At 39.3% G+C, this 22,373-nt stretch overlaps 2 protein-coding genes across 2 annotated transcripts in view; both read right to left on the bottom strand.

The window, feature by feature from the left end:
- arfgef2 (ARF guanine nucleotide exchange factor 2) overlaps positions 1–4,315 on the bottom strand; it is a 44,104-nt gene extending 39,789 nt beyond the window's left edge. The window contains exon 1 of the mRNA XM_088082588.1: positions 3,980–4,315. Coding sequence (XP_087938714.1) covers positions 3,980–4,145 — 166 coding nt within the window. The 5' untranslated portion in view covers positions 4,146–4,315. The remainder of the gene's footprint in view (positions 1–3,979) is intronic.
- A 1,017-nt stretch (positions 4,316–5,332) lies between these two features.
- The window catches only part of pard6b (par-6 partitioning defective 6 homolog beta (C. elegans)), a 30,718-nt gene continuing 13,677 nt past the window's right edge, over positions 5,333–22,373 (bottom strand). Inside the window, exon 3 of the mRNA XM_042491845.2 lies at positions 5,333–12,294. Within this exon, the coding sequence (XP_042347779.1) occupies positions 11,360–12,294 (935 nt within the window). The 3' untranslated portion in view covers positions 5,333–11,359. The remainder of the gene's footprint in view (positions 12,295–22,373) is intronic.

Below are 22,373 nucleotides of genomic sequence, written 5' to 3'. Positions count from 1 at the left end.
TAATCACATTTGGTTCAACTGCACAGCCTCCTTCAGATCTTTACTTTTTCTTTTAACCCCTGCATCACCACTCCCATCTGCTGCAAGCTTCTTTCACTAAATCTACTTTCATTTCTTCATACTTTTTAATCACACGCTAATCTATACAAAGCTACAGAAACAATACTGGGCTGCAACTAACTCTTTCTTCTTTTTTTTTTTTTTTTTTTTTTAACTTTGGCGCTTTTTTAATTATTGATTTTAGCAAGTTCTGGGATGAATGGTAATGTACTTTATAGCCTTTATTACCCTTTATTTACCATTTAGTGCATACATATAACCAAATACAAATTCAACCAACTATTATTTTCATTGTCGATTCTCTTGATTAGTTGTTTTGATCTATAAAATAAATAAAAAATTGTCTATGTATGTCTCCCAAAGCCCGAGATGACATTATCCATAAACGTCTTGTTTTGTCCCCAACCAAAGATATTCTGTCCTCTGTCATAAAGGAATAAAAATAAACAGAAAATGATCAAGATTAAGAGGCTGGAATTAGATAAATTTAACTTTTTTCTTAAAAAAAAAAAAAACAACCCAAAACTAGGCAGTGATTTTTAAGGAGAACGACACTGATATTAAGAATTCAAATATATTATTTCTATGGTCCAGTGAAGTTCAATCAATATTTGTGAACATGAGCTGCTCTCTCTTAAAGCCAGAAACCAGAGAGGTAAGTCTCAAACTTGTGATGTCATCAAGTATGAAGTCTGTAGCTCACAGACAATGAATGGGAGCCTGATTTTGTGGACACATAATTGCTTTTTTCTCTTTTTATACCAAAATGATCTTTAATGCAATATGTCTTTGTGTTCTAATGCTGCCTTCATGCGCTTTTTCGGAAATATTGTGCTTCCCAGCTGTGCAGTAGTAATTACGACATACACACACTCAAGTGCTCTGGTCGGAAAAAAATCTACAAACAAAGACGTTAAAGGTAGAAAAATGTGTTTTCTCGTGGCTGATTTTTTGTTTTTTTTTTACCAAAAGCAATCACATATCACATATGGCATACTTTCTGGTCAAATGTTTGCTTGCTTGCTACGGCTAAAAAAATGCATATACTAAAATGTGCAACTGCTAAAATTAAATGATAGCTTCTAAGAAAAAAATAACCAATATACCATTTTTTATCGTCAATTGTTGACAGTTTCCATGCTTTCCAACATTTCTGCTGCCCTGAAACAAATGTCAAAACTCTGCAACTCAGGTGTCATCAAACTACGGCTTTGGTGGGCTGTTAATGTGCTCATTGCATTCATATGCGTAAATAGAGTAAAGACAATATTTCTGAGGAGCAGGTAAAGGCAGCATAAGCCAACATGTAGTTTACATTGTGTGGTATAAAACTGTTAATCTAGTGTGTGGACCTTAAACAAATGACTAAGGTAAAATCTGAACACCTTTCATTATTCATCGTCTGTGGAGCAGCTCCAGAGTTTTAGCACTCATGGTTTTAGATGTTGGAGAGTTGTTCATTTCTACTAATATTTTCAATCTGCCTTACATCATAGGAATAACGTGTGAATTTGAAAATAGGTGAAGTTCCCCCTAAATACTTGACAACTAATCGATTATTCACCGCAGCTCTACTCAGCCACCCAGCCGGGAACAGAGAGAAATGATGTACAGTCAGCCAGAGGTGACCAACTAGATCAACCACAAACAATGTGGCAGCTAATACTGCTAAACTCGACTCTAACAAACTCACACGTCTACAGCGAGGAAATCAGCTTGAGCAACATTCACCACAAATGTCGCAATCGCCATAATAGCAATGATATATTTAAAGTGAGTGCCAGGAATGCATGACGCGTCATTTCATGTGATACAATTGTGAGCTCAACTGCTTTCTCCATAAATAAGCGCTGCACCTAAATATAGAAAAAAAACGTTAATAACCCTCCTGATCTTTTTATTTAGTCACCTGGCTAAGCTCTGGCATTTCACTCAAAAACAGCCTTTAGCAACTAATCTCTCTTTCCAAAGTACGCCCAATTCATCATGGAGGCAACACGGGGCTCCTGTAGCTCAGGACAAGTAAGATTTAATGCTTTGTAAGGCTTTTTTAATGCCACTCTGAATGAAGACACATTTTCTAATAACCAAAATTAAAGCTGGACAATTTCTTTGCTCAAATGTTAATTATGACATAAAACATAACATTTCTTATGTCCAGTGAAAAGGCTAGTTAATCTGTGTCAGATGTGGAAAAAAAACCTTCTTTTTGGAGTGAAACACATGGAAGAAAATGAACACATTATATTATCATAAAAGTATCTATTTGGTTTACCAACCAAAGTGTAAAATATCTGGCACTTGAAATATCTGGGGGGGGTTTTCACTCTGCATGTGAGATTCAACTGCTTGGAATCACATCGTGACCAGTTTACGAAGAGAAATCTATTAAGTTATTTAACAAAAATAATCGATGTTATCACATATAGATCAATATATTCCATTGAAAAACCTTGTTAATCTGTGTCAAATGTTGAAAAAAAAATACTTTGAGTGAAACACATGAAAGACGATGACGATATTATAGAAAAGAATGTATTTGGTTTATCAACCAAAGTGGGAAATATATGGCATATCTGCGCAGTTTTCTTGGTAGTTTTATGTTTTTCACTCTGCATGCGAGATCAAACTGTTTGGATTCCCTTCATCACAAGTTTAAAAAGAGGAATTCATTACATTACTTACTACTTACTACAACGATGCTATCAGTTATTTTGAGATATACCAATGTGACATCAGAAAGAAATGATTCATAAAATCCTACTTCCCAGGTCTGAGCACTTTTAAAGCTTAATTTAAGTCATTTTAATACCAAATAAGTCCTTATTTTCAGATGAATGAATTCAGTGCCTTTTAGGGCTTTTTAAGGATCTGTGGGAACCCTGCAACAGATGCAAAGGCCTGCAATCCACACCATAACAATTTTGATATTTGAAAGATGGGATGTGCGTTCAGCTTGCACACCGTTTACCAAAACACCAGACAATCAGAATGACCATGCAAAACACACCAAACAACCTACATATGTAGTGTGAGGAGTCAAAAAGGAGTCATGTTTTCCTCAGGTCTCATGAATAATAAGAGAGTGTCAGTGGCAGACAGGGACCGAGAGCAGACAAAGCAGCTCAAACAGGCAGATCTGTTTGCCCGCCTCTCAGTGACATTTATATCTTTGCAAGCTATTCTGTGTTCCTGTTACTGTGAACTTCTTCATGTTTGCTAGTTTCTCAATCACCTGCATTCCCACTGAGAGTGCAAAAAACACCCTCAAATAAAAACTAACTGTATCCAATCTGCACCAGTCCACTGTCTATTCATCACAAGCTCTTGAAGCCTCTGTACCAGTTATTTTTTAATTGTCACATCAAACAGTATGGCTCTGAGGTGGGTGCACACAAACAGGCCGAGCAGCTCGAGCTGACATATAAACAGCAAATCACAATGAACTTCTGTGTAACACTATACGGGACTGTGTTGAATGGAGCAGCACGGGCGTCAGAGGATCCTGGAGTTGGGTGGCCTGTGTGCCTGGGTGCAGAGCAGGACTGGGCTGTCTGGCTGGGTGACAGTGCTACGTACAACACACGGATTGGTCTGCTTAGCTACCTAACCTAGCCGCAGCTAGCTAGCCACAGCTACCCATTAGCTTGTTTACCTGTCGACGTTGGCAGTAATGACGGTGCAGCGGGGAGGCAGGGTGGTAACTGAATTAATAAATATGATGTGAAAGCGATGCCAACACACATTTAGCTAACGTCAACTGTAAACGTTAACGGACAGCTGTATAGACGACGGAGGCCATTTAGAAGCTAATGCTAACGTTAGCTCTCACTCAAACGAGCCAGACACGACCGAATTGTTTCCTTGAAGCACGAAATAAAACACAAAGCTCGGCAAAGCACATTACAAAAACACTCACCGAGCGCCACCTGACAGGCTTTGCGCAGCTGGCTGTTCTGGCTCCTCTTCACCTCCTTATCCGAGAGGATTTTCTCCAGCGCCCGGGACAGAAACATGCTCTTGGTTTTACTGTTTTCTGCCTTCGACTGTGAGTTGTGCTGCTGTGGCTGCTGCTGCTGCTGCATCTCTCGGTCCCTGTTACCGCTTCTCTCTCAGGCCGTCATTTTCGGCCCGGCCCTGCGAGTGAGCAGGTGACAAGGAAAGCTAACGAAAAGCCAGGCTATCCGTGTCAGTCCAGTCGGGTCGCTACCTCAGCTCAGCGCCGCCATGCTGCTTACACGTCACGTCACGTGACGCTCAGCTGTCTGGGTTTTGACAACAGCACCGCGAGCAGCACGCAGCATCCCCGACCCGGGTTAAATGAGCGCATAGTTAACTCACCGAAATGTTTACCCCGACTAAAGCCAACAGTGTAAAACTTGTGCGGTTACATATACCTTAGAGGAGCTTTAAACGTGGCCATGTCAGTTAAGCAGTAGTTCAAAATTTTCTCCGCTGTGGCAAAACAAGCGCTCCCACGGAAAAGAAACAGTTCTTGAAATGTCGTGCAGGTGGCACTAAAACACTACAATGAAATCACAGGAACACCCCCATTTAACCCTTTGAAACATGAGCAAATTGGTTTGATATTTCAAAAACATAACAATAATAACAAGAAGAAGACGAAAAATAATGATAATGATAATAATAATAATAACAGTAATAATAATAGTAAACTTTATTTATCCAAGTAATGCAGCTTAAAGTGATTCACAATAAAAGAAATGCAACACAAAGAACAACGAACAAGATTAGATATTCAAAACGTATGGTAATAAAAGCAGAGACCAGTAGAAAGAGTCAAAATAAGAGAACTGATGTAAAGCAATAAATACAAGAATTACATTAATTAAAAGCCAGACTAAATAAATAGATTTTCAGAAAGTGCAAAAAAAAATCCAATAGTTTTATCATTTTAATATAAAATTTTAAGAATTATTTATGAAGTTTTCTGGAAGATTTTCACTTGTCTTTTTTTATTTCTTTTGTAATATCTAATAATCCCCCTCTGCTAATTGGCTAATTGTCAGGTCACTGCCTTGTCACCTTTTAATTTTTTTTCTTTTGTATTTTCTACATGTCATTCAAAAGAAATCAAACAAATTTTCACAGGTTGCAGAGGTTTAAAAGCTTATGAAAGGCTTCTGGATTCAGCACAAGAAAAACAATGTCAATCCAGACAACTAGCAATTTAACTAGCATCTTGACATGCCACATCAGTCAGGTGGATGGATCATCAATAACATGCAATTTAAGAAATCACTGTGCACAATTTGTGAGATATACATTTATTGAGTGCAAAACAGTCTTAAATCTATAACTTGAGTTAAAACAAAAGTGTTGCACAGTTTTTTTGCTCAGTGTGCATTGTATTCAGCGGAGAATGCAGGTGGTTATCACATTTTTTAGATCTCACTCCCCAGAGAGTCTTGTGAAAAAAAATGTCACTGAAATATTCAGAATTGGGGTTAGAGGTCACCCACAGGGTCATTTCAAGCGAAAGAGAGCCACACTTAAGGTTGCTTTTCTTACCTAGGCTACAACATGTGGTTGTTAGCTTAGCCGCTAGCTTAAAAAAAAATCACAATTGGGCATGCTTCTCACATTCTGTCAGGGGTCAGTTGTCATGTTTTATTTGTTGTTTTGTTTGTTTTAATAATGTTATAAAAGGATTTAAAAAGTGCACTTATAGGAATGATTTTTTTTAAATCCATTTTTAAGATTGCGATTCTGTCCCCCTAGCCATAACCCGAACCCACTGAAAAAAATTATTCCCATTAAAATAGCATAAGGATAACCGATACCATTGTGTGTGACGAATGAATGAATGTCACAAGTGCACAACACATATTTTACAGTCCATATTGTTTTATCCGAAAAAGCTCAAGAGTTGAAAGGGAATCTATTAAGGATAGTTTTTGAGGGATTCAAATGAAAGTCAAGTGTTACAACTAACCCCGTTCTCCCCTACTATATGTACTTCATGTATTCTCAGCTGTTTCAGCTGACAGACAACAAACAAGATTGCTACATATTAGTTTATTTTATCCAGCTCCTCCAGTCAGCAATTACAGGTGTACATCTATAATTCATACATCTCCAGTTGAATCTTAAAACATCTTCATTAAATGGGATAAAAATGTACATCATATATAGCATCGATATGAAAATACTGACAATCTTCATTACAAATCTATACCATAGGATTTATCTGGCAAGCAAAAAATCATTGCTCAATCACTTAAAAAAAAAAAGCCAAAGCAAAACAAGTAGCCTGTTTTGAGGTTGAGCTAATACAACTGTTTCTCTTCCGCAACATAATATTGGTAATTCACAGTATGGAAAATAAAAATAGTGTCACGTTTTTGCACAGATTCTCCTGTTGCTTTAGCCAAAACAGTAAAATCACCTACTGAAATCATCTCCTATAGGGCATTATAACATCTACCATGAGATTTACGACCAAAACAATCACGGATAAACAAAAAACATTATCAGTTGTAAAAAATAAACTCATAAAATGTGTACAAAGGAAGAAAATATGCAGACGCATGATTAGAGAATAAATAACAATGTCGCTGTGGTTACAATCCCAGTGTCCTGTGGTAGAGTTAGAAATTAAGAAAATAAATTAACATTGATTTCTAAAAGTCTTCCACTCAAGAGTACCGTTCATGACTGTTAAATGTCGGGAATGGAGTACAAGAGAAACGCACAGGTTCTCTGTGTACCATAAAAGGCCAAAAAGACAGTACCTTATACATGGAGCTTGAAATACAATAGAGGATGCACATACATGGCCTGTGTGTTGGTTTCCAGTCATAGATATTCACTGTCTGATAGGCTCAGCAGATATTCAGCAATAAACAGAACTACAATAGTGTGATGGTGGTCTGTATGAACGTACTGTGTCTCATAGCAAGTGCACATAGATTCAGCTGAAGCCATTAACATTACTGAGAGTGCCCGTTTGTGTGTGTGTGTGTGTGCACGCGCACACACACAATGTCTGAGCAAGTGAGCTCAAATCCGTGCTAAGGTCTATGTTATCACTTTTCACGAGAGAGCAAATGGTGAAAATCAATAAGAGAAATAACAGACGTCTGCTCTCACTTCAGGGAGGGAGTCAGCAGCAGCATGTTGGGTTAATGGATACATACTTCCAATATTGTTATGGATCTGTTTCAAGAACAGAAAACTAAAGCTCGTTTCTGTGGAGTGTTTCATGGCATGTGATTGGGAGCACACCTTTCTGATGGATTTCATTACCAAATTAGTTCAAGTTCAAGAAGTCCACAAATACATGTTAAAGCTGCACTATGAAATTTTGTTGGTGAGTTTAGATTAGAGGAAAACTTTAATATTTTTAACCATTTGAAACCCGAAAAATTGGCCTGATTTTTTTTCAAAAACATGGTAAAAGGTTATGGAAATTTTAAGACAAAATGACCCCAAAATTAGCATTGGCATAAAAATCTGTTTTAAAAAAAAGTAAAGGAAATTAAATATTAGAAAAAATACAAAGAAAAAAGGAAAAACAAGAAAACAAAAAACCCTCATAGAAAGTGCTTAAAAATAATAACAGTTCTACAAAACAATTCAAATTTATAATTTTGACTATTATAAATGTAGGGGTTTTTTATATATATATATTTTCCCAAGCTTTTCAAAAATTTGTTTTCAAAAAGTTGCATTTCAGAACAAGACTTCTCCTTGAGCGAGGCTTGGTCACAATAATGAACAGATCAGCGAAAGTTTAGTTAAAACATTCATTTCACTGTAGGGTGCTTTCCATAATGTTTTCAGACACTTCTCAAACAATCTGAGTCTGTCCTCTAGTGGATGTAAATTGTTGGTGCACAGTTGCCTATAGGGATTAGATTAAATTGCAGCCCTTTTCACCACTGCAGCTGGAGTGGTCTCTCTTAAACCTAATAGGTGTATTACTGCTGTTATTGAATCTAAAAGGCAGAAACAACAGCATGTTGTACCGGACAGGGGGGTGGAGGATGTAGGGGGGCCTTTTATGCATCCAGGCCCAGGAGCCCATTGTTTCATAATCCACCTATGTCGGTACTGGACCAATTTCAAAACTTGTTATCTCAATTTTGACACAAAAGCATGGCAAAACAGGGCCTAATTTTACTAGGTCCACTACCAAAAAATTATTTAAGTCAAGTCACTTGTCATATTTACACTGTCCAAAATCACAAATTTGTGTCACATTGTTTTTCCATAGTGCAGCTTTACAGTAAAAACACAACAATTATATTTGAATTTTAAAGTTTGGGCCTGATCTGTCAGACAAGTTTTTACTGAAACGAAGTTCTAAACAGCCTCTTGAGGGACTTCTCAAAGAAAGCAACTGTTTCGATGGAAATACCAAGACATTCTGTACATAAGACAGATCTGCCTCACCTTTATCAAACACCCTGCATCAATCAGTTTGTGCCCAGTGTACCTGCATGTGTGTTTGTTCAAATATGACTCAGTCTGACCAGGGCTTATTTTTGTAATATAGGTGGTTTCTCTCTTGTCACTGTATGTGTCACTCATTTCAACTCACCACTGTGGCTATATGTGTTAACAGTGTTTGTAGTCCAGCCATTGATCTGCAATTTAGTCCCAAAGTCAATATTTGGTAGCATTCTGAATACAGATGTTGCGCTATATTTTATCCCAGTGTAACAATAATTGAATTCAATGAGAATGAAGACAAAAAAATGGAAAATGGTGAAGAAATACTAGCGAGAACACTTCTCATATGTGAATGATTCGGGACACATCCAAGTGAACTCAGAGCCTTACAAAACAACAGAGATAAATATGTTGTACAGCACTGAGATAAGATATAACGAGTCTCGGCCCAGAAAGAATGAAGTGGGAGAAGATAAACAAAAATTAAATCACATTCACATTTTGTCATTTGTACACATGCAGCAGGGGGAATAGCCCTTGTCGTGGAAAGGAGCGGGAGTGCAATATGAAGGAAATATGAAACTAATTCTAAGATATTTCATTTCCTGTTAGGAGCAATTTTCTGGAGTGACTTGCAACTTCCAAGTGGTCGGATGGAAACTGGTCATACAGTCAGTTGTGAGGTACAAGTATTGTAAAAAAAGAAAAAGAAACAAAATATTCAAATAATATAAAACACAGGCATGGTGTTAAAGGGAATTTTCAAGACAAGTTGCTCCCAAAAATGACTGAAATCATCAACCATTCACTCATCAGTCATTAACACAGCAGGTAAAAAGGACAGCTAACAGCGTGGTTAAAAGCTTCTAAGCCGACACGAAGAACCCAGACATGTTTTGTAGGCGATGTCTCCTTGCAAAATTTTAAAAAAGAAAAGAAAAAGTACAGTATTATTGCAGATCTCAGCACTTGGTTGACTGCTGCGGTGCGGCATTGTGTGGAGAACACCGCAACTGTTTCCCAATCAAATGCTGTGGTCACCTTGGGGTAAAGGAGGTGGTCAGAGTGTGGTGCAGGGGTGGGGTGATGAGGAAAAAAATAACCACAGATTGTCAACAAATGCTTGAGCTAAAATCCTGCTTCAGAGTGTTTGAAATGGTGGGGTGGAATCATTTCTGGGTGACCCCAGAAATTTTTCAGATACCCCTTTTCCACCGAAATTAGCGCATGTACACAGGTTTTTTCAAAACATTGTAAAACCCACTAAAAAATAGGCTATAAACTCCTTTCCCATTGCCAGTAGAGCAGAGCTGCGTTCACCCTTCTCTTTTTGTATTTTTACCGTTGTGTCATGTTTGAGGTCACAGGCAGCCAGAAAACATGTTAGTATACAGTAGAAAGCAGCATGGAGGCCAGTGAAAATCTAACAGTGGTTACCTGCTCTCTTTCAAACTCGGTGCAGGCTGATTTGGAACGGAGTTTGAGAGCTGGGCGGAGACGGACGGTATTTTCTGGTGCCGCATCACGGCATCTTACTGTTAAAGGGGCTAAAACTTGCATGTCCACCTGGGTGTTGTATTTCCAACATTGCTGATTGGATCGATAAATACCTGTGACTACTGCAGAGTTATTTGAAACTGGAGTGAATGCAGAGTGGTGCCTTTCCCATTAAATACAAAAGCCAGATGTTAGCTGGTGTTTGTGGGTTTTTTGTGCAGCAGGAAGGGCGCTTAAAGGGTTGCCATATGGGGCCGCTAAACATCTTGGGATGGCACACCAAAACCGAAAGCTACAACTGAATTTTAGTAATTTGATTATTACAAGATACCAGTACCCTCACACTAGCTTGGAAAATGAGCATACCACAGCCTCTTTTGACTTTGACATTTGAGCAAATTGGTTTGATTATTTTGAAAATCATGAATAGAAAGCAATGAACAACTTAACAAGACATGGTCAAAAATAAGCAGGAAATTACTTTTTTTAAAAAAGACATGTAAAAAACAAAAAAGAAAATGACACAAAAAATCCTAAAAAAAAAAAAAAGGAGAAATAATTTGTACACATTTTTTTTTAAATTAACACAATTTTAAATATATGGTTATGATAAATATAAATTTTCCTCTTTTTTTCAAACAAATTTTCAGGTCAGTTTCTTGTCACATTTTACTAATATCTTGAAATTTGTAGGACATATCTTGCCTGTCATCTTTTTGAAAGAAGTCAAACCAATTTGCTCAGGTTTCTAGGGTCAAATAGCTTGTGAAGAGCATCTCAACACAGCACAAGAAAATTGATGTAGATCCAGGTTTCAAAAGGTTAAGGACAGTAATGTAGTTCTCCAATTATTTATTACTTTCGTATTAATTTCTTAATAGAGGTATTCATTTTTGGTGGACCAGTGGAGTGGGCAGCAGTTGTATAATGGTGGCGATAGGTGGAACTAACTTGTTCACGGGAGTTCAACTGACATCTATTCATGGGACTGATGATGGGGTTTCTCATCGCTGCCTTCTTGTGGAAGCTCAGCGCAACAACAATTTCCAGGTTAAAAACAAGTGTTTGTAGTGGTTTCGAGATAAAGAGGAGGGCATCAAATTACACTAAACTCTATGCCTGCAGAACTGGCGGAGGGGGTGGAGGTCACCGCTATGGCACACATGCGTTGTCATTGGCTTGTAAGGTATGGAGTGCAGTGTTTGACGTGTAAATGTTAGGATGTACATCGAGATTTAATATGTACACTTTTTATTGTGCTTCTCAGGTACAGTCGCTGTATGATGGATGTTCCCCGGTTCGATCAGCTGATCCAGGACTCCTACAAGCGTGATTTATTGAGTTTTTTTGTCTCTCTGGTTTCCAGTGTTAAGCGTGTGAATGCCTACAGAGTTATAACTGTGCCATCCTCCTCCAGACTCCGCCTCTCAATGACTCTGTCTGGGGACGGCGTGGTCGAAGTGGCATTGGTGTTGCTTAGTGATCCGCTGCTGCCGCTGGCTGGCAGGGTTCCGTTGGCGTTGATAGAGAGGGCGGAGGCAGAGGTGGAGGCAGTGCGGAGGTTGAGGTGCGGCTCGTAGCGAGGCAGCGAGGGCATGCTGTAGTTGGAGGGGGCACGTCTGATGGGTTCAGCCTCACCCCCCGCCTCGATCACCAGGTCCTCGTCGTCCTCGTCGCTCTCCAACTCCCCGACAGGGAAGTTCTGTATGATGTGCGATGGCATGGAAGCCGCTGCAGGGACCCCATGCGATGAGTAGCCGTAGTAGCTGGCACCACTGTCTGACGAGCGTCCTGAGCTACCGGACGCCGCACCTCCGCCTCCACCACCACTACGAACAACATTATTCCGCTGGTTGGCAGGCTTGACAGTGATGATGAGGTTGTGACTGTTGGCGATCATCATGTCTGTCACTTGGTCCAAAGACTTTCCAGCCACCTCGATACCGTTCACCTCCAGTACTTCATCGTTGACTGCCAGCAGGCCAGTGCTCTCTGCCAGCCCACCAGGCACCATGCGAGAGATGAATATCCCCGGGACCTTCTCCAGGCCCTGTGGAGTGACCCGAACACTGGAGCCATCCCGGATGTAGAAGCCCAAGGGTTTTTCCTGGCCATGCTTGTACAGGCGAACGCGCCGGTGTGTCTCAGGGAGGATGTCCACGTCGATGATGGAGGAGACGGGGCGGAAGTCTCTCGGAAGGCTGATGATCACTGGGGGTTTCTTCCTGTTGGTGTCAGGCCGCAGAAGAACCGCCGAAAGCACCGTGTTCTTCTTCCTGGTCAGCGAGTCGGTGCCAAACGTCGTGTAATCAGCTTCCTCTGCAAAATAACAGGCAGAGGAAGTAAAGAAAGACAAGTTCAGGAGGGGAAGAGAGGACAAAGATGTAGCACAGAGAGGGAAGAGAGACACAAAGAGGACAGACATTAACAAAAACTGGTTAATTTTCCATTATCCCTGTACTAGACTAATTACAATACACGTGGTTATTCGGGCCGATACTACATTGCATCATGGAGTTTCAGGAGAATATATAAGGCTTTGCTACAGAGCAGCTCTGAGCCTGAGGCATCGCTGCAGGGTGTCTGTGCTGAACACACACAAGACGCTGATCCCCGAAACTCCCCTCAGGTCTTACTGATGCAAAATGCCACAGCAGCCAACCAGGTGCTCAGCCTAACTCACAGCCCTTCATCAGCACTTTTTGACAAATAACTAACACACAGTAATGTGTTAGAGAGCTTTAGAGGTGCTGGTAGGCAGATTTTTTACCTTTTGACAAAGCCATGCTAATTGTTTCAGTCTTCATGCTAAGCTAAGCTAACCATCTCCTGGCTGTAGCTTCATATTTAGCAGATATTGAGTGGTATTAATCTTCTTATGGAACACTCAGCAAGAAAGCAAATTTGCATGTTTGAATGACAAACTAGTCCCAAAAAGACACTTTTATCTCTATTTTAGATGAGAGACATTGGGTTTGAAATAACAGAAAAGGTCACGTGATGAACTATGAATATTGCTGCAATGCATTGTACTTGGAACTTGGAAGAAACTACCTTGGAAAACATGGAAGAGCACAATGGACCATTCATTGAAGTCGGAATTCCTATTTTGAAACTCATGCAAGGTCTGTCTAGCTTGAGTTTGTTGACATAAACACACCTGTGCTCATAGCAACATGCCGGCGCACACAGTGAACTGAGCAGAATGACAATTTCATCAATTAGTTTACTTTGTGATTGTGTTGTGAAACGTTCTGTAACAACGTTGTCACTGCCATTTTCTTTTACTGTATCTACATTTACACAAAACTAATGCACAACGCGTCTTGCAATTGGTTGTGATGATTGACACTTTTATGCTTGCCACCTGTCTAAACAACATTAAATGTTATTTTAATGAGGAAAGACGAGCAGGAAAGTTAGCTTATTTCATACACTGTTTCCCTTCATTAATGGTGCCGTAGTAATCGATGTAGGTCCTCTGCAGATGCTTATGAAGCACAAAGGATGCTTTCCGGAGCAAATGCATTGAGACGCATTTAGACCAGAAGTCCAGAATACCGAACTGGAATTATTAGAATCAGACTTTTATGTGTGTCTGAAGATTTTTTTTTTAATCTTCTGTCAACTCTCTAAAATCAGACGTTATTGCACAGAATACAGCACACAGAGTTCTTTTTCATGGGCAGCAGTTTGGGGAGTTTGAGTCACGAGATGGATAATTGATCAGTTAATGCAGTCAGAGTTGATCAGATAAATTAAGTTTCACTTTCAATGCACTTGACGTTCTGCTGCTCTGTCTGTGCCCAGAATACACTCTGTGCTCCTTGAGTGCAATGCTATAAAAAAAAAAAAAATTAAACGGTATATATATTCCAACGGCGCTCCTAATGAACAGCTCAGCTCCAAAAGTAGAAACTCAATACGTGGCAGAAGATGTTTTTATCATAGCAGGACACCCCATATGTGTGAAACTCTGGCATAAAGGTCACATTTTAACTGTGTGAGTCACCAGGGCGCCTAAAAACCCTGCCCCTTTGTGATGTACATTTTGAGGAAGAAGTGTGTGCACTGTCAAGCTTCTGTAGACTTTAACCTGACATGGCTGATATTACCACAAGAGACCAAGGGCTGGTTAGGTAAGGGTGACAAAAACTCGACCTTGACTCCATAATAGTTAACCAGCACAACACAAGCAGGTAAACATTAACATCTTCGTGACTTTCATTCTTTTTCTTGTCAGTCCCCAGCCAACATTTTTGTCTATTTCTTGTGTTATTTTTAACATCTTTCATCAGCTGTCTTCAACTTTTTCACCTTTTACGCATTCCTATTTTAACAGCACTTCGTAAAAGTCTGTTTTTAGATGAAAGTGCTCTATAAATAAAGCTCTGGCAGTCTTGCACTGAATACTTCTCCCTTTGCTGTTTGTCTCCCCATTTGAGGGTAACTGTGTGTTAATGTGAGTAATCTTGGAAAATATTCATTCAGCTGACTGATAAAGATTCAGGCTCTCAGGTTCTGACAGGTACGCGCCCATCACTCCCCTCTCCGTCCCCCTAACCAAAACAAAGGATCAACTGTCTCGAGAAAAAGCAGCAGTCTCGCGTTTCAGTTCCCATGAGGCACGAGTCTGGTGTGTACACATTTTCTAGATCTTTGCCAGTCCTGAACTTATGGGCCAACTCCCAATGAGAAAGATTCTGTAAATTCAAAATGCTAAAACGCAAGTTTCATCATCCAAGCTGTTCTGTCGAAACTGTTGTTTCTACATGCCTCACTCTTGCAATGTACGTAAATGCTGCCATAAAGAGAAGCAATATGCAAAAAGGGTACACAGGTGGATGTTTCAAAGCACTTGCACACACACACAGGCATGCACGCACGCACGCACGCACGCACGCACGCACGCACGCATGTCTCCCTCCATCACAGATACAAGGGTTGTCCTTACAGTGCAGTCACGCATAGGAGGAGACAAGGCTCAACATCTAATTTCACTCTTTCTAGACTTCCTTTGACCTAAACCACCCCTCATTCTCTGGCATATGAAAGGCCAGACCTGACAACAGAGTTATAGTTGAGCAAAGAGAATAGGAGGGTCCCTCAGGGCCACTCACAGGCACACACACACACCGCAAAGAGATGCTGTTCTGGCGGCAAATGGTATAAGCATGCAGCTTCCTGACCACAGCATGTGTAAGCCCACACACGGCAAAAAACAACATATGTAAGCACACTGAGGCAGGTGTTCATTTACACACACACGCACACACACACACCTTAATGATTTATCTGTGGTTAGTGATGATGCCTGAGCACTAATAAACAGCAGCACTTTCCAATACCCAGACAAACCATCACAACATTATAGCTCATTAGAAGCACAGACGCACAGCGTTCCATCTCTGCAGTCTAATTGGCTACAGAGGCCTATAGGCAAGACACGATATGAACACACACTGTTCCTCATTTGTACAAGTACAAGTGACCTGATTTTGGTTCCACTTTTATATTTACACACAGAGCACGAGAATAATACCAACCCTGTTGTTCCACTGACACTAAAAATAAAATGCTGAAAGATAAAACAAACTGTCAACATTTTTGTCAGCATAATAGACTACTAAATGAGCTTGAAATGGCTGGTGCCATAAAAATAGACGTTCCGTTAAAATATACAGGGCAGAAGCTCAGTACCAAGCAGCAACCTCCTAGGCTGAAAAATGAAGCCAATGCCAAAATGAAGCCAATGCCAAAGTGCCAAAAACTGCAGTTCCTCTAATTGCCGCTTGAGGCTGGCTCCAAAACAGAGTCAATCCTCATAGACCTCCACATTAAAATGCACCACTCTACAGTGGCAATAAACATGTTTACAGGCTGGTTTAAAAAAAAAAACCCAACAACAACGATTTCGGTCTCTATAGCTAATTTCGGCATTCACGAAAACTGAACGGAGGGTAATTTTACCTCTTGGGCATTGCCATGGTACCCTTAAGCAAGGCATCAGATTTCTTAACTGCTCCAGGGCACCACACTACAGCTTACTGTATGCTATCCCTCTTTGGTGTGTAAAAAGAGGGATAAGCAAAATATCAACTACCAGTTTTTCTGAGAATTGTGTAGATTTACGACTAAATAATACAAATTTTAAATTCAAGTTATATAAAATTCATATTAAATTATTTTCACTTAAATTTATATGTTTTTTAAGAGCAGCCATTGCAAACTGTATAGAAAGATGGATGACATGACAGCTCTCCAAATGTGAATTTAAAACATCTCAATTGAAATATCACAGAGATCACAACTGTGCAGACTCTGGCTCCAAATTATGTCACCAGCACAAGATGGCAGCGACCATATCCGGAACATTTTGGCTAAATCCATCATCTATCTTAAATACAGTCTATGTTGCAACCATTGTAGCAGGCTAACTTTATAAACACAAATTTACTTGTATCAAGTCACAAAGTTATTCTGTTTCCATGGCTGGTTCATAGCAACAATATGGTTCCTTTTTGTCGTCTTGATGGCAAGAGAGCGTTGCTGAGCTAAATAGATTGCATTATGGAAGCACAGAAAGAAATTGTTAAACCACAATGACTCTCACAAGACAGTAATTCATGGTATTAATTGTTGAGTGGTAAGTTTCATATGAAGATCCCAAACACATTATGAAAAAAATCGACCTTAAAGGTTTCAAACTTTTAATTTAATATTGTTTTAGGTTGAAAAAGCCAAAAACCAAGTGACCTTGATCCATTATCTCAGCCACTAATCCGGTAACTGCAACACCTACCTTTAAATAATAATAGTAGTAGTAATAATAATAATAATAATAAATGGTTTAATCCTATTATTAACCGATTTCCCTAATTTGGGCCAATTTTATCTTCCATTGCACTGATGCATGCACAGCCATTTCACCTGATGCATTATGGGAATATTTAAGCAGCATCAGTGGTCTATCAATAAAACCAATAATGCATAATCACAGCTGACCAAATTGGTGCTTGTGGTCCAGTAGAGCAAAACGGCAGCAACCTGCTACCAGGCTTTGGAAAAATGTGGCTTTAATGTAAACCCACATTTTTTTTTTCATCCAACACTCTGATTCGAATAAGACCGTATATCTCGACAGGAGCCGCTGAGACAGCTGTTTGGCCACTGCTTTTATTTAGGCCGCTGGGAGTTTATTCAGTATCTGTGGGTTTGTGCATGTAGTGCATAAAGAGCTTCACTTTTATTCCCTTTGTGCTCAGTAAATATATGAAGCATGGCTGTGGTATGCAGCTGGTTTGGCTAATGATTAATTGAAAGATATCAGAGGCCAACTATGAGGGTTTTATAGTGCCAAGACTTAAGAGAGATGCTGTTTACACTGTTTTAAGATTTGCTACAAAGCAACAAAGCAATGCAGGCATGAGGAACTCATTTAGGTGTACTCTTCCACCAAACACTAGTTCCACTTTTTCACAGTCAGAAAGGGTACTATTTCTTCATAACTTCCCTTAAAATGTGTATTAAAGAGGTAATCCACCAATTTCAGAAATGCAGATCAGTCAACCATAACTAAACTATACTCCCCTTACTGTTGTTACACCTGTCAAGCATTCAGTTCTCACATCATATGCAGTTTGCAATAACAAAAGAAGCAGATTCCATTTTTTTTAAGTAATTAGTCCTTGATTTCAGACAATAGTAAACAAAAGCAGGCTTCTCATTTTTAGTTTGCAACCATTGAAATAACAACTGTGACAAACATTTTATAAACTGTGGCTAAATAGCTAGATAAGCGAACGCCAGCGCCATGAGCTGTGTTTGGGGTTTTTTCAGGTCTGTGAACGCAGCACAGGCGGAGCTCTCTCCATCAGTTCTTTTTTTCCTCAGCAGCAGTTTGTGACTCACAGGGTGGATAATTAATCTGTCAATCCATTCAGCGCTGATCAGATCAGATAAATGAGAGGAGCAGCTGCTGCGAGTGAATGCAAACTGTAAATGAACAGTTCAGTTTAATTTCAATGCGTCTGATGTGTTGCTTCGTCTAAGCACAGAGACACTCAATGCTCTGAGAGAGTCGTGCAAAGAATAACCAAAATGTATAGGGCTGGGTGATATGGCTTTAAAATAATATTACAATATTTTTAAGCTAAATCACAAAAAACATCTCGGTATTTTGAAATCTCCTCTAAACTACTGTAAACTACAAAAATTATTAAGTGAACTAAAGTTACAAATAAAGTAGCTATAGTGCCATAAAACAAAGTTACATAAACTACTGTTGTAATAAATTTGAATAAAATACTGTTATAGTGTCAAATAAAGTATAAAGTCAAATAAAGTACTGTTATGGTAATGTTACTTAAGTATTGTATAGTAAAGAATTTTTAATATTATATACATCAAAGCAGAACCCATGGTGCTTTTATTCTGAAGCACCCAGCTGAATCCCCACATTAGGTATTGCTTTCCAGCTCCTCCGTTTTGTTTGTTTTGCTGTTTATTCTGTGGACGTCCCTTCAGCCACACAGACAGAAGCAAAGCATTATCAGATGATGTAAACAAAATAAATGATATAGCATCACATTAAATGACATGCTTTTTATCATCAGATGATATATTTCATCATATTGCCCAGCCCTACTTCTTATGAATACTTTGTCTACAAAAATAGAAAATCTATTTGTGGTGGCAGCTGTTTTAATCGTGGCAGGATGCCACAAATAAATGGATGCATGGGGAAACCCTGAGCTCACATTAGAAGAAACAAACATATATTTTATCCATTTCTTTAAATTTTTCTCTACTATGTTTTGGAAGAGGTAAAAAAAGGCCAAGAAAAGACACTATCCTCTAAACTCTTAATACACGTACATTGGACGAGTACAAGTTTAGCGTACAGGCACTTTACTAAACCTGGTAGTAGTAGCACTGTGGCACCTGTGAAAACAGATTATGTCATAGTGATGTCCTCAGGGTGAACTCTAGCTTGGAGAGTAGACTTTTAGTCAAAGTCTGTGATAGAAACTGCAGGCATGTTATTTAAAAGGCATTTACCTCATAAAAAATGTAAAATGAAAATAATGTTGTTGGTTGCACATTGGGAAATGTAGGATTGAGCGTTTTGAGAGCTTGAACCATACCACATAGTCTGGATATCTCAGCCTCTTTTGCTTGATTTAGTCCTTTTGTGTTTTAATCTGTCTCTTGTTAGTCCCCAACTTTGATTAAGTACAACATTAAATAACTGGAGCAGCCCGTTAATTACTGCAGATTAACTCTATGTTACCAACAGCTGTTAAATATGTCTCAAAGTAGCTCTGTTGGTCAGCTTTTCCGAAGCTTATCTCCTCACATTATAACCATGATAAAAGACACACCTGCAGTGTATCAGTCAGTATCATACTTTAGGCATGATTCACAAACCCTGAATATAAAAACATAATCCCCAGCCCTGCACTTGCCATGGCTCGGCACAGGTTAGGTATTCCAACTATGCAGGGGCTGCTTTGATTTCCCACACTCTGAATGGAGTCAGTGAGGAGCAAAGGAAACGAAGCAACGAAGGAGAAAATGACAACCCAACACACACCGTCACAAGTGAGGACACATGCAGCGATGCTTAGACAGTACTCTCTGTAGTATGTAACGAACACACACACACACACACACACACACACACACACACACACACACACACACACACACACACACTCACATAACTAATGCATCTCTATCCTGACACTGAAGGGGCTACAACAACTCTGCCTAAGGAGAGGAAAGCACTTGTGCGGACTGACGTGCATTGGTTGAACACATCATCTTCGTCAATGCTCTATTCTTCACACACCCTGGATGAATCACGCTTTGACTCTGGACTTTGGCTTTAAAGGAGCTAACATAAATGGCTCAGAATAAGTGCTATTTACAACACGTGACAGCTAATGACACCATTATCTCTGTCTGTGACACTAACGACTTCTCTCAGACAAAATATATGACAGAATATATGTTTTTTACTTACAGAAATGTATTTATTTATGCTCTAAAAATGGGAATGATGTACTGCACAAGTGTACGTCTGTAGAGCCACACAGTTTTCAGTGGACATGTCTTCTCTTGTACCACTCATGCATGCACCTGCTCCAACACTCTCATTACACCTGCTTCTTCAGTGACAGCCACTCTCCTGGTTACGAAGCATTACAATTACGATGATGCAGGATGACAAGGCCCTGGCTTTTCTTGTAACATAATCTTCATGATGACGACGGTGACACCAACAACCCATTACTTCCTGCTACTTGTCGCCCGGCTGGCGCTGCGTCAGGGAAACCTGATACTGTGTGCACGTGACACAACACCATCACCAAGGAGCTACATGAATGCTATTAAGTAATACTACTACTATAACTGCTACAGTTGCAAGTACCACTGACTCTACATCTATATTTCAGGTACAGCAGCTGATTTTTGGGGGGATAAAATTAACCTTCTCTAAGCTGGATCAACATCACTTTTTTTGTGCCGCTCTTGGATGCCTTTTACAAGCTATATGAGCCTTTAAAAACTAAGTAAATAAGTTTGATTTCTTTTAAAAAGATAGGGGGTAAAAAAGGCAATGACCATTTTAGCAGGAACGATCCCATTTTACAAAAATCTTCTCTTTTTTTAAAAGAGGGAAGGGTTATTGGAAGATAACCCCAAAATAACAAAAATGTCCCAAAAAATATATTCATGACTATAATAATTTATACTTAAAATTATGTTACATACAAAAAATACATATATTTCTATTATTTTCAGTAGATTTTCTAGGTCATTCTAGGTCATTTTATTTCATTTATTATTTTCAGGATATTTTGTAACTTTTTACTCAACAACTACAATTTTTTTTTTTGCTATTTTTTGGGCCATGTCCCCTGTGATTTTGCTGCTCAGGTTTAAAAGGGTTAACTTCAATGTAGAAAAGTCTGTCATTTTAAGGCACATAAATAACAACTACTGTAGGTACTGCTAAACCCGTATAATTGCAAATAGTGCACATGGAGCACTACGAATAAGGTCACAGCACGTGCTAATACATCTGTCTATGAAATAGTCTTATGTATCGTCCATAGACAAGGTCTGGGTATCGGGTCTTGAGAACTCCAAAATAACCCAGTATAAGTATTTTCAAAGCTTTTCCAGTCAAACAATTAGCAAGCAGCCCTTTTAATATTTAATCAGTAGTAGTTCTAGTCATTGTAGATATCAACAATTGCTTTTTGACCATTTAGAATTCCAAACCACCATATCCATAGTATAATTTTTACTAGTAGCAATTCTAATCAAAGACATCTACAATTCATTTCTTAAGAGGCAGAATGTTAATTCTTGTTTTATTTGTTAATTTACAAGTGGAAACGTGAATTCTTTTATTAAAAGTAAATTTCTTAATAGTGGAAATGTTAATTGTATCAATATTTGTGACTTAATTACAAATAGTCATCTTTTACCACTGACTTTTATTCAAACTCAGTTACAACTATCTATAATTAGGTTATAAAATTATGTTATATAAAAAGTCAAGTGAATGCTTTTATTCGCTCTGCATTCAAGCACCCCCCCCCCAAAAAATTGCGATCATCCTACACAACACATACAACCTGTCTCATTCTGTGAGAAATACTGCACTGGTAACATAAAGGCAACGCAAAGAACCAGTCTGTATTTGTTTATGATGAATATTGATGGTCATCCATGAAATCTGTCTGTAGTATCCAAATATAACACATCTCAAAGATTTGAGTTTGAAAAACACAGAAAACGTCAAGCCATTAAAGGTTGTGCTGTTCTGGAAACAGTCAGGTTTGTTGATGACAAGCCTGGACGTTCACCACGCAGCCGGTGCCACGGTGTTCCTGACACAGAACGATACAAGACGGGGAGGAGGGGGAGTGTACGTGTGTGTCAATGTGAACTTGTGTCGATGAGAAAAACCAGGGGCGGTGTAAAAGAAAAGACTGGAAGCAGGCAGGAGAGACAGAAATACAGCAAATATACACCCGGGAGAGAGAGAGAAGAAAGGAAAAGGAGGAGGAGGTGATAAGAAACTTTTCAAAGGAGTAAATTCCCGGAGGGTTACTATTCCTGGTGCGGTGAGCATACCTCCCTGGCACAGCCCAGATAAAAGTGCCTTAATGCTGCTGATAAGACGAGGAGAAAGAAATGGAAGGAGGGAGGTCAAGGGGAGAGTGCTGAGAGGAAAGGACGCAAAAGTGACAGGCAAGGAAAAAGAGACTACGAAAATATGAGTGATGTGTAAGAAGGATGCTGTCAGGTCCTGCAGAGGTGCGAGGCAAGCCGAAGCAAAGACACAACATGGATGTGTAACTGAGCTGACAGTTTGAGGA

This window comes from Plectropomus leopardus, chromosome 9 (genome assembly GCF_026936395.1).
Source record: "Plectropomus leopardus strain MGB_pleo_1.0 chromosome 9, ASM2693639v1, whole genome shotgun sequence".
Classification (NCBI taxonomy): Eukaryota; Metazoa; Chordata; class Actinopteri; order Perciformes; family Serranidae; genus Plectropomus; species Plectropomus leopardus.
Note: the sequence above shows the minus strand (reverse complement) of the source record. Positions and strands in the feature narration are given on the sequence as shown.